This window comes from Morone saxatilis, unplaced genomic scaffold, assembly GCF_004916995.1.
Source record: "Morone saxatilis isolate NCDOM2014 unplaced genomic scaffold, NCSU_SB_2.0 Contig14, whole genome shotgun sequence".
Taxonomy (NCBI): Eukaryota; Metazoa; Chordata; class Actinopteri; family Moronidae; genus Morone; species Morone saxatilis.
Window position 1 is genome coordinate 11,925,280 of NW_023339696.1, and position 14,888 is coordinate 11,940,167.

Sequence of the window (14,888 nt, forward strand, 5' to 3'; positions counted from 1 at the left end):
GTGTGCGTGTGCGTGTCTGTGTGTGTGTGTGTGTGTGTGTGTGTGCGTGCGCAAACAGAGGGGGTTATTTAAGGAAGGGGGAGGAGGAACTGACCATGATCATGACTAGCCTAAGATGACATTCATGTGTTACCTATTAACATTTAGTTTCTGGGTTACCTACCGGGGCAATTTATTACACTAACACTGACAGGATAGATAGAGAAGTTATCAAAGGTTTATTGTTATCTACCAAAGGTGCAGACAGTATCACAGAATTTCCCAGAGAACATGCTAACACTGCTAATATTTAATCAAATTATCTAACTTAAAAGGAGGGGAAGAGAGAGAAAGAACGAAAGAAAAAGAGATGAAAGATGCAGCTGTCTCTGCGGATGGCTCTGCTGCTATTGGTTACGGGAATATCCGAACAGAGGGGGGTTCAGAAGAAGACAGAAGGAAGCCAAAAGAGACACTTACTACTGAGGCTGATCCTAATGACACACACAAATCCAAACTCTTTTGGCCAAACAAACAGCTATTGACAGAAGAATAAAGTGATGGGCCTCCTTGATGAGAGGCCCAGTGGTTGGCTTGTCTCCTTGCCCCTCACACAGCAGGGTTAAAAAAACACTCCCTGCAGGAGTTATTACACACAGAAACATACACACTTTCATATTTGAATGTGAATGTGTATAACTGTGCTATAATTCTTTTCAATCCGCCTCTGCTCTGCCCACTTTGTCAACACTCTCCTTCTATCTTGTTTCCTGTTTCTTGTGTTATGGGAACGTGTTCACGAGACAGGAATGGCGGTCTTCACTCCTACAATTTTCCTCTTTACATCCACATGTAATTTTTAGCCACTTCTTCACTTCTGTACAAAGAACACCAGCTTCCGATCCAGCGCAGAGTCAATGACTTCCCACATAAAACATACATCAGAAAGAGACCCCCATGCTACGACGAGGGGCCCCCACAGTCTCTTTGCATAAATCAAACTGTTCTAAACTCCCTAGAAAGCCGGGGCCCTGAGAAAGAGTCCCCCGAGCGGCTGTGGAATGATATCCGATCCAGAGGGTTGGGGTGAGGCAGGGGGCTCTGGGTGAAGCCAATTGTCCCGGTCGGGCTAATTGGTAATTCCCTAAGCACGAAGCCCTGATGAGAGCATGATGGAGGGGAAAGTTTTACTCCAGCCATCCAAGGAAAACACAACAGGGATGTGGATGTGCACCGCGGGCTATGATGAACTGGAACAGTAACAGAATTGAGCAAAATACACAAGAATGTACATGTGTGTTTGGAAAATGGGGGGGTGTAAAGAGGCCGAGTGTAGTGGCATTTCATTTATCAGGAGGGAAATTAGGCAAGGGAGACACTCGGGGCTTGTGTCCTGGAAAAAAAAAGAGCTCTTTTTGAGATGCTACAACCGTGGGCAAGCTGAGGAGAGGTACTGGGGAGGGGGAACGTAAAGAGGTGTTGTGTATTTCCATCTGTCTGTCTGATTGTTTTTATGAAATCAAAGAAAGAAACAATGACACCCAGGAGAAAGGCGAGATGATCTGCTAAAGGGATAGGAAACCACAGAAGACGCAAAGAGATAACCTGCTGCTGCCCTCTACTTCAACCCCCTTACTACACACACCCACACACACACACACACACACACTGGGGGCATCGGGTGAAACAGGTTATCGCAGGCGGTGTGTGGAGAAGAGAGGAAGCAAGAACAGCATTGCTCATAGGTCTGCAATGCCAAAAAAGCACTTCATGACACACCAATCTCTCCCCACCTCTTTCTCTGTCACACACACACACACACATATTAATGTATCTCCAGATGTGAATAACTGTCTGCCCATGACCACATAGCGTCCCTTCCCCTGCAGAACTATCATGCAATATCAAATATCAAAGAATCTATGGATGTGTAATGTTTCCATTTATTTCTTCTCTCCTTCCCGTGTATTTCCAGAACACAGAATTGCAGATGTGGAATACAGTACGAAGCACTTAAAAGAGGGAAAAGTAAATAAGATTTTAATGAGAGAGAGCCAAAAAAGTAAGTGTAAAGTAAATGGCAGAGACTGACAGAGAGGTAAAATTAAAGAGTGGGAGATGGCTCTCTTGCAGGAGACAGACAGAAAGAGTGAGGAGGGAGTGAACAAGTATTTCACATAACAGACAATCAGACTCCAAGACTGAGGGGGGCTGAGCGGAGAAGAGAGGTGGAGGGTGAGGATGAAGTCAGAGGGGAAGAGCGAAAGGGAGGACAGCAGAGGAGGAGTGAAGGAAAATACAGAAATGAAGTAAAATATGATTAAAATACGGCTGCTACTTTTCCTGCTCACACTGATGCATTCCAGCCGGTGTGGCAGTAGCCAAACTCTCCGGCTTCTGGCTTGGTTGGGACGCTCCCATGGTCTCTGACCCGCCCCGCAACCCCCACAGTGCACACCACACACACACATTTATACACACACTTAAACTCCCTCACCCTTCTTCATCTAGTAGGAGAGCTGAGTGAATCAAAGGGAAAAATAATTCACAGCTGCAAGGGACTTCAAACAGGGAGGCCCCTCAGTCCCATCGGCCTCCCCCCACCCCCACGTAATCCACAGGACCCCTCAGACGATCATAAATCATGCTCACTGTATCACCGTCTTTTATTTATGAAACACCCCGTAAGTCAGGGTCCCACACAACCACAGGGCTACAGCTACTGCTTCCCCCCAACACCCGGATGTGACCCACTGTCGCTGAGGTAACTGTCATTGAGTGTGTGTGTGTGTTTGTGCGAGTGTGATGGGGTCGGGCCAGGGCCAGTGCAGGGAGATGTGTGGACCCCCACACTCAGCGCTGTGGCTATATCCGCCTGGCCTCTGTCAGCCTCCACTTTGATCCAGCAGCCATCAACACTTCATTACTCTGCGGCCCGTCTTCCTCTTGCTCCCGCTTCACTCAAATGGCCCTGTCCCTGCGCTGTGGTGGGGGAGTGTACGTAGCATCGCATAGAGCGCTGTCTCTCTCACACACACACACACACCCACAAACAATCTCTTTGGGTTTACACAGATGTGAGCTGGTGACCCTCCATGACTTCTGCAAAACACTTGTACATATGCTTCAAGGACCATCAAAAGTTTCCAGCTACTAAACCAAACCAAATGAGAGAAACTGAACTTTATTGTTGGCAAATTATGCCATACTGATTTGATCAAGGCACCTCATGATGGCAATGAAAACGGTTAGTTCTCATGTTTTGTTTCTATTTTTGTTAACTGTGTTAATTTTGAAAATTAGAAAATGTAAATACTATTTACAGCACAAATACTGTAATTGAGCCATTTTGTAACTTACTTTGTGGGACACAAGGGTATAATTAACAGCTCATTTATGCCCTCTCCTTATTTTTCTTTTCACTTTCTATAATATGAAGCTCTATCTAAGCTGCCCTTCACACAAGAATGGGACCTTGTTTCTGTCAACTGTATATTCGTGCAACAGAAAATACAAGAAAACCTCCTGGATTACCTTACCTGAGTAACACAAGCAATTTAATCACAAATATCACATGTAGTCACTTGTCACTTGTGTCTGCTCATGTGGGTTTGTGAATGAGAAAGGGGCATATAATGAGCGTACAGACCAAGTACTGCAGAAGCTTTAAGAGTTAATGAGTGAGAGGATGAGTGACAGCTCCATTATTTGCCTCCTTCATGGGCTGTTTAATCAGCCCCATAGGAAGAACAAACAGAGGGGGCATTTAGATCCACACACAGAGAGTTACACACATTCATACACACAAAGATTGAAAGAGAAAAAAGAAACGTGCATGTGGATGTCGAGATCACTACCAAACTCTCTTTCTACCACACACACACGTTGTATACTACAGTCTCTACAGTCCTGCCTGTTCAAAATCACCAGTTGTTTTATGAGTGAGTTCGTCTAGCAGGCCTTGGAGCCAAAAGCACTGAGAAAAGCATCAGAAATACTGGACACAGCTGCAGCCGTGAGCAGACAGAGAGAACCATGTGAGGAGGAAGAACAGAAGGAATACAGGAGAAGGAAGAGGCAAAATACAGAAGAGAGTATGAGAGAGGGGAGATGAAAGATTAAGAAATAACAGAGACAATGGGAGTTGGAGAGAATTTGTCTTGTGTTATCAAAATGTCAATGATACACTGATTCTAACATTTATTTTCATGACATCGTATGTCATATCTGGAGTGTAACAACTCTAAGAACTAAAAATAATACTGACAAAATGGTCAAAATGGTCTGCCAGCCTCCTGTGATGAAACACCAAAGGAAAAAGAGACAAAATATGGAGGAATCACTTCGATGGAAAAGAGAGGGGAGAGCCAAGATGTTGGGATAGGGGGAGTGTATGTGGTGTCATTGAAAGTGCAAAAGGCGGTGGGTTGAGGGGGTGAGGGAGGAGTTAAAGGAATGCTGGGATTAAGGAGTCTGAATACATAAAAACTCATTAAGAATTCTGTTTGCCTCTCTCCTCTGTCTGTTTCCCCAACTTTCTGCCTCCCTTTCTGTTTCTCTTTCCATATCTGCCTCTCTCACTCAATCTCTTCTATTAACACTGAACCATCTCTAAATGCCTGGCAAGACTCTTATCTTTACACCACTGGCACTTACTGTGCCATTCCCATGCCAAGCCATGCTGACAACACAAAACAACAAAGTAAACAAAATTTTAAAGATACACCTATGACAGGGATGGACCAAAGTTTAAAAGAAGTTAAAGAGAAACGGAAGGGAAAAGTGAGACTAAGAAAAAGAAAGAGTGAATTTAAGATCTGCCCCTTCTCCTCCCTCAGGCTAATCCTATTTAAAGTTGCCTTTTTTATTACCCCGCCACTGAACAGGACAGGCTTGTACAGTAGAGGGCCTGCACAGACCCGTTCTCTTTTTTTTTGGTCCATAGCATGAAAAAGGAAAAAGGGAGAGAAACAGAAGAGGGGGCATAAATAAATAAAGGTGCATTTGGACAAATGCATGGTGGCATGAGATGGAAAGAAACACAGTGAATGTGTTCTTTTCCCATCCTTGGCCAGCAGAAAGAAAACAGGCCAAGGGTAGACGGGCAACATTTTTAGCTTTCTAATAAACGGAGGGAGAAGCACAAACTGAACCCCTATTCAGACTAACTGCTGAGAGGACAGACAGAAAAAAAAACTTGGCATGAGACAATGTTTCTCACACACAATGTGGTGAATGTCTCCTGACCGGAGCGAGCCCTGACGGATGACCTTTCCAGGGATACAACGCCTCTCAGCCCCCCTTTGCCTGCGGCTAGAACCGCATGGAAAAACGTCCCCCAGCGAAACCCTGCCCACCACGCCTGAAGGTCCCTCTCCAGTCTGTGCGTCCTCAGTCCTCAGTGTCATGGGGGGGACATGGACAAAGTCGTATGGATCACGACATTCCAGGAATAGCTGAATCGAGCCTTATAACGGCCTTTTCCACCGGCGTCAGTTTCTCTCCATCCGTCCTCGTCACTGTGATCATCACAGACAGACAGAGCTCCCATTGAGGATGATAGACACCGACTGTCTGACAGAGACAGACAGAGAGACAGACAAGCTTGCATGCAGACAGACAGACAGACACACAGTGTTGTGCTGTATATCAGAGCCTGACCGCACTATGAGTCAGCTTTTCTGACCATAAACCCTGTGCCCTGGATGCAGTGCCCTCTGCCCCTACAATGGCAATCTTGCCAGTGCGGAGGCAGCAGCAGGCGGGGTTGGTATTTGTTTTATTACTCTGCTGATCTGTTGAGGCTGCATCTTTAAAACCCTCCATGAGGAGCAGGAGACAAAGCGATGTCCCATTGTCCATAGTCGGGTAAGATCACAATGATTACACAGAATGGACAACAGAGTGCAGAGATAGACTCAAAAGAGGAACACAAACACAGTGAGAGTGTTCCAGACTATCCTGTTTATCCTCTGCTTGTCTCTTACTCTTACAGAACAGAGCACATAACTCCCATACCTCCAAACAGAGCCATGCACCCGCTAAGAGTCTGTAGTGTAAATACAGCAGGAATATGACTCAGCTCCAGCCACGGTGTCTCCTCTGATCCTTAACAGAAGGCCGTGTTTTCGAGCCATCAATGCCAACAAGCGTCTGAGAACAGTGCAACCCCCTTCAATCCCTCTCTCTTTCTCTTTGTCACCTCGTCTCCTCCAGACTCCCTGCTTCCAGAAAAGACAAAGGGCCAAACAAACAGAGAGCGGAGGAATAGCTGTGCAGTAGCCAGTGACACTCAGACATTCTCAAGGTACAAGAGACTCTTTCTCCCTCTCTCTCTCCCTGTCTGTCTTATATCTGGCAGGAGCATCTCTCTCCGGACGACCCTTAAACAGATGTCCTGGCTGAAGATGCCAACAACCCTCCCCTCCCTGCCCTCTCTCTCCTTCTCTTCCTCCCTCCCGCTGTCCTGGCACAGCCGCCCTGGCCTCTTGCCAAACATGGAATAGAGTGATGAGGAGAGAGGGTGGCGATCGGGTGTTATGGAAGGAGAGAGGGGAGGGGACAGTGGAGTTAAGGTGGCCACGATCTGGGTACTGGCCAAGGAGGCTCAGAGGAGAGAGTTAGATTGAAATGAAGAGGAGCTGTAGAGGAAAGAGGGCGCAAAGTAGGAAAGGAGTGATTTATAACTATGATTTACTTACCTGGTGAGAGGGAAAACGGTGGAGATTTGTGTGAGGAACTGGGTGTGTTTGTGGAATAAATAAGATGACTATGATGTAAGTACTTTGTGTCTAACCTTGTAATGCAGTGATGATTTGGAGTGGTTGTTCTTTATGCATGCTTTTTAACAAGTCGACAAGCTTGCAGACTATCTTTACTGCAGGAGTGCATGTTTCTTACCTTAACGGTGCGGTGGTGCTTGCGGGAAGGGTGACAGCGCATGTTGCTTGTGTTGCAGCAGCCCGTGCAGCGCTTCACCTCCACACAGGGCGGCCATATCAGGAAATTGGCAGACGTGGGATCCACCTGGCTCCTGGGGATCTCGTAGATCACCGTCCGCGTCTTACACACCGCCGGGACCGCCTCCTCTACTGCAAGAAAGACAGGGAGAGGGAGGAGTCGAGTTAATGCATTCGGTCTTTGCATGAGCGTTCAGTGACACATTTTCCGAATGCGAGCGCGTGCTGGTGTATTGTTGTAATCCGTCCGTTTTTCATTCCCAGCTGCTTCACGCATTCCTTCTTTGCTCATTATTTGATGACTCACTTGATGTGGGAGCTGTTCGCCTTACCTCAGATCACACCCAACCTTCTTTAAGGCTGTTAAGAAGACAAGCTATCCAAAAAGCTGATCTCATATCAGCTAAGGAGCTTTGGGATCAAGTCGGTGAGACAGAAAGAGACTGCTTCTTTGTTCAGAGCCCTCACTGGGGTTAATGCAGCGTGACTAGGCCAGAAAACCTTTATGTCCGCCGGTGGAAAATCTAATAATGGCCTTTGACCCTGTTGGCCAGAGTGAAAAGAGGAAGGCAGTAAGCATTCATTTCAGATTTAATGCTCTGACAGGCACTGTGTCACTGAGTGTACAGTAAGATGCCATTATGTCATAAAGATGATATGTGCATCATGTACAGAACGTGAAGGCTTTTGTGGACAGCTGCCAAAATGGTATACTGTATCATACACTTATGATACGGCGCACATACATGAAATACGACCAGCCATTTTATCCTGCGTTGCTTTAAGTGCTGCACTGCTGGGAAAGATGTGAAGAACACACAGCCAGTCTTAACACACACATCACAAACTACATGGTATTCTCCATGCCTTGATCAGATATCGTACCGCGTGGCGTTTTATGAAGAAATCTGACTGAGAGCCCAGGCGAGCTGCAACTTGAGCCCTGAATGCCTGGAATTTCCACGCTCAAGGATATATTTCTCTCCTGACGCGTGTGTCTTAGATCTGCAAGCCTCTGGCCAATTAAAACGCTTCATGTCAGACGTCCTCGTCAACCTCACACACCAGTCTCCTTTCTCGTGATTCCTTGATTGCCGTAAATACTGGGTAGATGTCTTCATTAGGGTTCCTTTTATCCACAAAAAGGCATTATAAAAGCCACTAACTATTAGCTTTGTTTGAAATTAGTGTAAAGTGATCGGTTTCATCTCCTGGGAACTCGTGTTTAAGATAGAAGTTTATTTAGGGCATTATGACACTGTAATACGTTGTGCCAAGTTGTGATGTATATACTGCCAAATGTAATCATGATGCAACTGAGGGGCAGTGTGAAGCATATAGTATTCATTCAGGCTTACCGATGCTCCTCTTGCGTCGGCTGTGGAGCTGGGAGCTCTTCAGGTCATTGTAGTAACCAGGATGACGGGAGTAGTTCTTATGGTGGTTGTGGTGCTTGTGGTGCTTGGGCTCCTCAATAACATCGTTTCCCGTACCTCGTCAAAACAGAAGCCAGCCATATTAATAATGTCACACAGAAAAAAACACAAAAGCTTATTCAACCAATAAACCAACTATGAGTCTGTTAACCGCCGCTGCAACTTTGACAGCATTGAATGACTGTGGTGGGTGGCCTCACCAGAAGGCTGCATGTGATCCACTATTGATGTTTTATATACCCCTTCCACAACAAACAATGTCTTGGTTAGTCACACGACCATAATGAGATGGTAACTACTCGTTCTTGCGCTGTATGCTGTACACATGCTTCGATTCCCCGAAGGGCTTAGGGTTCCCTCTAACGTGCTGGCTGGCAGGCAGGCGGGTGGGTAAGGGGCGATCGCTGATGATGACACAAATTGAGGTAAACAGTCCAGGGTACACCAGTACAGGCAGGAGAGGCAGTTTTACACAGACTTCTGTGTAATTGTAAGCTTTGTGTGTCAGCCTCACTCGCTCATTTGGCTGAACTTTCCCAGCAGGAATAAAGTATCTAGACGCAGGTGAGTCAGCATGCTCCTTCAAAAACAACTAGCTTTTACAGACACACAAGGGACTAAAGTGGTCATTTGACAGGTGGTACTCAGCTGCCATTATCCCTGCACCTAATTAGTGGTTTTGTGTCTCTCATTTACCTGAAAATGTTTGCTTTTTCAATCATTCGGTGGCTTGGAAAAGTACATGTGGTAGCTTCTTAAAGCTCCCCAACTCCAGTCTAATATAGCCAGCTCAGCTTATTCACAGTCATGGTCATCTGATAAAGCTTGCTTGTTTTGGTCCCCACCCAGAATATGAGGTGGATTACAGAAGAGTGCCAGGGCAGCAATAAAACGATAAAGCTTGTTCGCAGGATACTGCCCTTTCCCAAAGAGCAGAGTCTAAGAGTGTTTGCTTAGTGGGTGGGTCTGCCTGTCTGTACGTACAGCATACCCACCCACCTGGCTAATACAATCCTACACCTGTACACTTAACATAAACATATGACTCGCAACTACACAAACTCCTCTCATTATCCTCCATAACATGTTAAAACCCAATGTACACCAGCACAACAAAGCTTAGCCACAGGCAAACACATTCCACTCTTCCAGCTCCTTTGTGCTCTGACCAGAGTCATCTGAAGGGATTTCCTCTACCTATACATGGTCCACTTCTGGGAGTGGTTGTTTATTTGCTTTTGGATGCCTTCTTTTTTGCAGGTCTGCCCTTCAGTGAGAGTTGAGGGAATTTCCTTCTAGCCTGTCATGCAGTCAGTCAGACAGCAAGTGACCCAGAACCAAAGGTCCACCGAACGGAAGTGTTGACGGCAGCTGGGGCTTGAAGTTAAGCAAAGGGCTGAGCGATCAGTCTACCAGGCCGGTATACCCACATACAGAGACGCACACACTCTCCAGTGCCTGACATATAGATGGAAACACACACCTAGACTGTCTGCACTGTCCGGTAGACTGTGACAGCTGGCTGATTTGATTTTCCTACCTAACAACCTTTTAACACTGCGGGTCACTGACAGCACTCCCACTGTGCCTCCTCTCACTCTACCATACCTATCCCTCCCTTCATCTCCCCCTGTCAGAGGATGACGGGAGAGAGGGAGGGCGTCACATCAGTGGCCACCCGGAGACAGCTTGTGTCAAAGCTGACAGGAGAAAGGGAGAGAGGACATAAAGAAGTCCTTTATAGACTGCAGAGACCTCTTTTCAGCACAATAAAAGGACCTTTCTGTTGGGTTTTTTCTTTACACTGAAAGGAGGAAGAAGGAAAATAGGGAAATGGGGCAATCAGAGTGATCGGGTAGGTAGATGCAGTGGAAAAAATAGGTAAGATGAGAGAAATAAAGATAGGAAGGATAAAGAAAGGGTGTTCAAGAGAAAGGTGGAGCCTGCGGAAAACTAGAGTGAGGGTTCCGCTCCTCTGTTGGTTCCAGGTGACTCAGAAGAAATAACACGTCCGGAGCGTCGTCAAACTGAGACAAGCAAAAAGAGGACAGGAGACAGTCTCTTGCCATGAATCAGGCTTTCATGACTCGCAAATTACTCCCCCCATTAGCTGACGGCCTCGGCTCCCTCCCTTTACTCCTCCTCCTCTCTTTCTTTCTCCCTCTACTTGTACAAATAGCCAACATGTTGTTGACTTGTTGTAATAAGCGCCTCCATAATTCTCTCTCTCTGACTCTCCATTAGGAGCTGAGGTCATATGGTCAAAAGGTGCTCCCTGTGGGTGTGAAAGCAGGTAGGAATAACTGTGTTATTGAGGCCCTGCAGGTTCATAGGAAGTGCTGCCAGCTGGAGGTAAACACGCTGCCAGCTTGTCAGAAACAAAGCACATTGCACAACAACTTGCGGCCTTTCTGAGTGAAGTGCAGCACGGATACAACCTCCAGAGTTCTCCTGCTCCCTCCTCCACCTCTGCCCCATGCCAAGAGTCAGGTTCCTTTTTCTGTCAAAGTCCTTCACTGAGGGAGATAAGAGCAGGCAGACAGAGGGGGCCGCCTAAGGAGGGAGACAGGGATAGAGAAGGGGAAAAGCGAGGAGAGGAGCACCTCAGGGGCCAGACAGCCATCTGCAGACTTCAGCGGGGTCATCTCATCTGTCAATCAGAGCTGAAGACACCATCCTCGCAGGACATGTTCACACAGACAAACAAGCCTGCACTGAGCAAAGCAGCACTAAATGAAACACACAGCTAGAGATAAGCCCTGCAGGCCTCCCCAGTGATCCTGACACATACGTCCTCACACAAGCACCAAAATAATCTTTGTCTAGATCAATAAATGCTAAAACAAAATAATCAAGGGTTTCCTAGATGTGCCCTTCAATACACCACGTCAGTCCTTGTTAGGTCTTGCAGGTGCCATTGTGTAAAGGTTTGAACAAACACCTCCTATTAGCCTTCCCTTTCTCCTTCCCTGGTTGACATGCTATGCCATGTACAGTTCAGCCTATACTGGTAGCTTTAGTGTCCTGGCCGCCCACAACAAAAGCTCTGAAAATACCCCTCTGGCTGGCGTCAAAGGTCTTTTAATGGGCTGGCCTGGGCCGCCAAGTTGGCCCTCAGACAGATTTATGTTCTCGTAATAATAATCAGCCTACTACTGTTACCCTGCAAAACATTCCTCTGTTTGAAGAAAGACATGTTAATTCAATTATAAACACCTCTTCTCATGCTAGAGGCACTCCGGGGATCTATTCTGGGCTCAGTGTAAAGTGGGGTGATCACTGTACTGTGGAGTGAAGGTTGGTTTGATTGTGAATTGATAAATTAAACACACTAATGATATGTAGCTATTAGTCCTAATTGATACGTCCATCAGAAAAGCAATTGTGTGGTTATACAGACGAATACTTGAGACTTGACTGAAAGACCAGTCCTAATGTTGCTTTGCTGAATATAAGTTTTGAGGTTACTAATGAGGTATGACCAATGAGGTAGCTTACATCATTTAGTAATTACCTATTTCCATCAACAATCTTTAGGGGAGAGCCCTGAATTTGATATATGGCCAGAGCCTGTGTAAATAGAGGCTCGTGTGAAGGCAAACAGCTTCTTCCAGAGCACCCCTGTAACTTAATCTGAGACAGTCTGAGAGAGACCGGTCTCCCACCACAGAAGAAGCAACACCTCCAAGAACCTGAAGCTGAAGAAACCCGCCTGACCTGCGAGCCTCTGTCTCTGTTTACAGGGCAACATATGTGGCAGTCTGGTTGCTATAAAGCGAGTTTATTACAGCAGCTGAAAGAATATGCACAAATAAATGCCTGCCAGTGAAAGTCCATCTTTGTCACATGTGTACAGTAAACGCACCTATCATGGTTACCACGTTATCACGCACACCAGGGCTGGCACTTGGCAGCTCCCCTGGGTGCACAGATCCCTCAGCAATTTCCTGCACAGTGCTGTAGTCATTGACAGTCAGCTTGATTTCAGGAGTCATACTTTCACTGATTCCCAGCAGAGTATAATTTATGATATGAGTCAAAACAACAGGTATTCCTGTTTGATCACTAAATCCACTAAACCTGCACGATTGGCAAAGCCTATACATCTTATTTAATCAGCTTCTGCCTATGTCAGCTGTTAGTGTATCCACAAATGATGACAGCATATTATCAGTGGTTTTCCGTTGTTAATTATTACACAAAATTCACATATCCATTTAGCAAAGGTACTTAACATATTGCACTCTTAACAAGGGTCATGATTATTTTAGAAATGGCCTTTGAATGAATTTATGTAATAGTTATTCGGCTTAACTTTTAAGCCATCACCTGTTGTCTCACTTAGGCAAATATAAATGGAAAATCCCCACACCAGATAATATTCTGGCTATCTTTAAAGGTGATTCCACAACGGAGCATTATTTAACAGCTAATAAATGTACTGCTTATATAATCATGGTGCAGCTGTTTTTAGTATCACACGTTACCGCATGTTGTTACGGCACCAACAGCAGTCTCACATGTGAGCAGCATCTGGGGATTCAATATGTAACTCAGGTGTGTTGATAAAAGTATCAAGAGGCAGAATTTACCTACGGAGTCAATGTCCAGTAGCCGCTGGAGGTCGCTGATGCTGTGGATTTCACTGTGGGACAGTCTGTCTATCAGCTCCTGGGGAAACTCCACTTCCTTTAGGGGGAGGGGATGGGAAGGGGGGGCAAAGAAATCAAACAAGAGATGAAGGTTAGAAATGAGTCGGGTCAGTGGCAAAACTTTCTGAAATTACGCAATTAAAGTTTGCAGAGGGGAGCAAAGTTGCATGTCTGGAGAATAATTTATCAAATGATCCGTTTTCCGCACCCAATTAATTCTTAATTCTCCCTGTAAAATAGCTATTTTTAAAAAAGTGTTTTCCATTGCCTGATGAATAAGCAGGGGAATGTTTGAGGGGAAACCTATCATAAAAAATGAACTTGCGTTAATATAACTGTTGTTTTGAGTATTAATTGGTAGCTGATTAAAATAGCTCCCAAATGAGCCCCCAGACGACTTTAAATATTGCTTTTTTACTAATCTTGTTCCTCTGTGGATTGGGCGATCTGTTCTCTAAAGGGAACCCCACCACCAGTCGGGAGACGGTCTGTGTGTCCCTGTGAACGGCAGCTCTCCACACTTTTGCACTTGTTGCGGTCTCGCAAGCGCCTCAAGCTGAGCGAAACGCGCAGCCTTACAGGAACAGTGGCTATTTATATCGCCCGGAGCGGTTCCCATGAAAGCGATTAGCCCAACCGAAACGTTTGCCGACTTGGCTCGGGCTACTAACAGATTTGACACAAAAGCCAAAAATAACTGCGATATGAGTCCAAGTGCAGACCCGATGTTGGTTCTGAAAAGCGCGCAGTCACTGGCCCCTCATGGTAACTGGAGCTGATATGCAGTTTGTTCATTCTCGAAAAATGAATTCACATACTGTTCTTAAAATAGCTTCTTAGTCTAAACTCTAAACTACCCTTTTATTTTATTTTTTTTTTTGTAAAGGGATTGGTATAGGTTCATTCAAAGGAAGAATTGCTTCAAATTATGTCGGCTCCATGCTCATAATCTTATCTTCTAGCCTAATTACAGGCTTTAAATGTAAATCAAAACTTAGAGCTTGTTGCTCTGTAGTTTTCTTTCTCTGGGCATCAAGTTGTGGTGTGTAGATGTTGGAGAAATGTGCGCTCTGTGGGAACTTTGCACCCTCACAGGAATAAAACCATGCACCACTGTGTGTGACAGGGAACCAGAGGGACACAGGCTATCCTGCCCCACGGGTCCCTCTCTGGCTGTGCGAAGTCCTGGTAACTTTACCTCAGAGGTGGCCAGCAGCAGGTACGTCGTCCACAGCAGGAAGTAACAAAGTGCGGCTCTCATCTCCCTTTAATTTAGATTTAACCAAGAAAAAGAAACAGATGCTATTCTGTAGGAGCCGCGGAATCGCTCCTGGCCCCACAGGATCCACAACCATCCCCTCGGGGAGAGAAACAGGGGGTGTCAGAGCTGCTCAGCGGGCTCTGTCAGACTCCGTGCTGCACTTGCTTGTGACTGTGAAAAGCTGAAGAGGCTGGAAGTTGACTCTCGTTATTCACATTGGACTACGTCCTCTTGAACAAGCTCTGTGCGGCAGTTCGGCATAGCTCCTCAGGCGCAAGTGGAACAATCCCAAGAGACAAGTCTGACGCGCATTGCACTTGTCCTTCACCCTCTTAAACAAATAGGCTTCAAACTTCAGCCCACTTTACTGATATGTAAATCAAGAAACGCAGCTGCTCGAATGAGACAGGATTAAGACGCACGGCTATTTTTCTATGATAGTATTTAATAGTCCTAAAAGAATATAATCCAAACGAGCAGATCCTCCGGGGAAATCACAAGGGAGAAAGCTGTCCGTGCTGTGCTATCCAGAGCCTGTCTTGCAGCAGTCTGCACAGGTCCTTGGCTGTGTAGGACTCTGAAGTGAATGGAGTCAGAGCGC

The 14,888-nt window shown here is 45.9% G+C and overlaps 1 protein-coding gene across 2 annotated transcripts in view; it reads right to left on the bottom strand.

The window, feature by feature from the left end:
* Positions 1-14,888, bottom strand: part of pdgfab (platelet-derived growth factor alpha polypeptide b) — a 19,391-nt gene extending 4,503 nt beyond the window's left edge. The window contains exons 1-4 of one of the 2 annotated variants that reach the window (XM_035654727.1): positions 14,225-14,887; positions 12,967-13,063; positions 8,297-8,431; positions 6,880-7,070 (exon numbers count right to left, since the gene is read on the bottom strand). In XM_035654727.1, the coding sequence (XP_035510620.1) occupies positions 6,880-7,070; positions 8,297-8,431; positions 12,967-13,063; positions 14,225-14,287 (486 nt within the window). In that variant the 5' untranslated portion in view covers positions 14,288-14,887. Of the gene's footprint in view, positions 1-6,879; positions 7,071-8,296; positions 8,432-12,966; positions 13,064-14,224 lie in introns of both variants that reach the window. The other variant, XM_035654728.1, reaches the window with a different exon arrangement.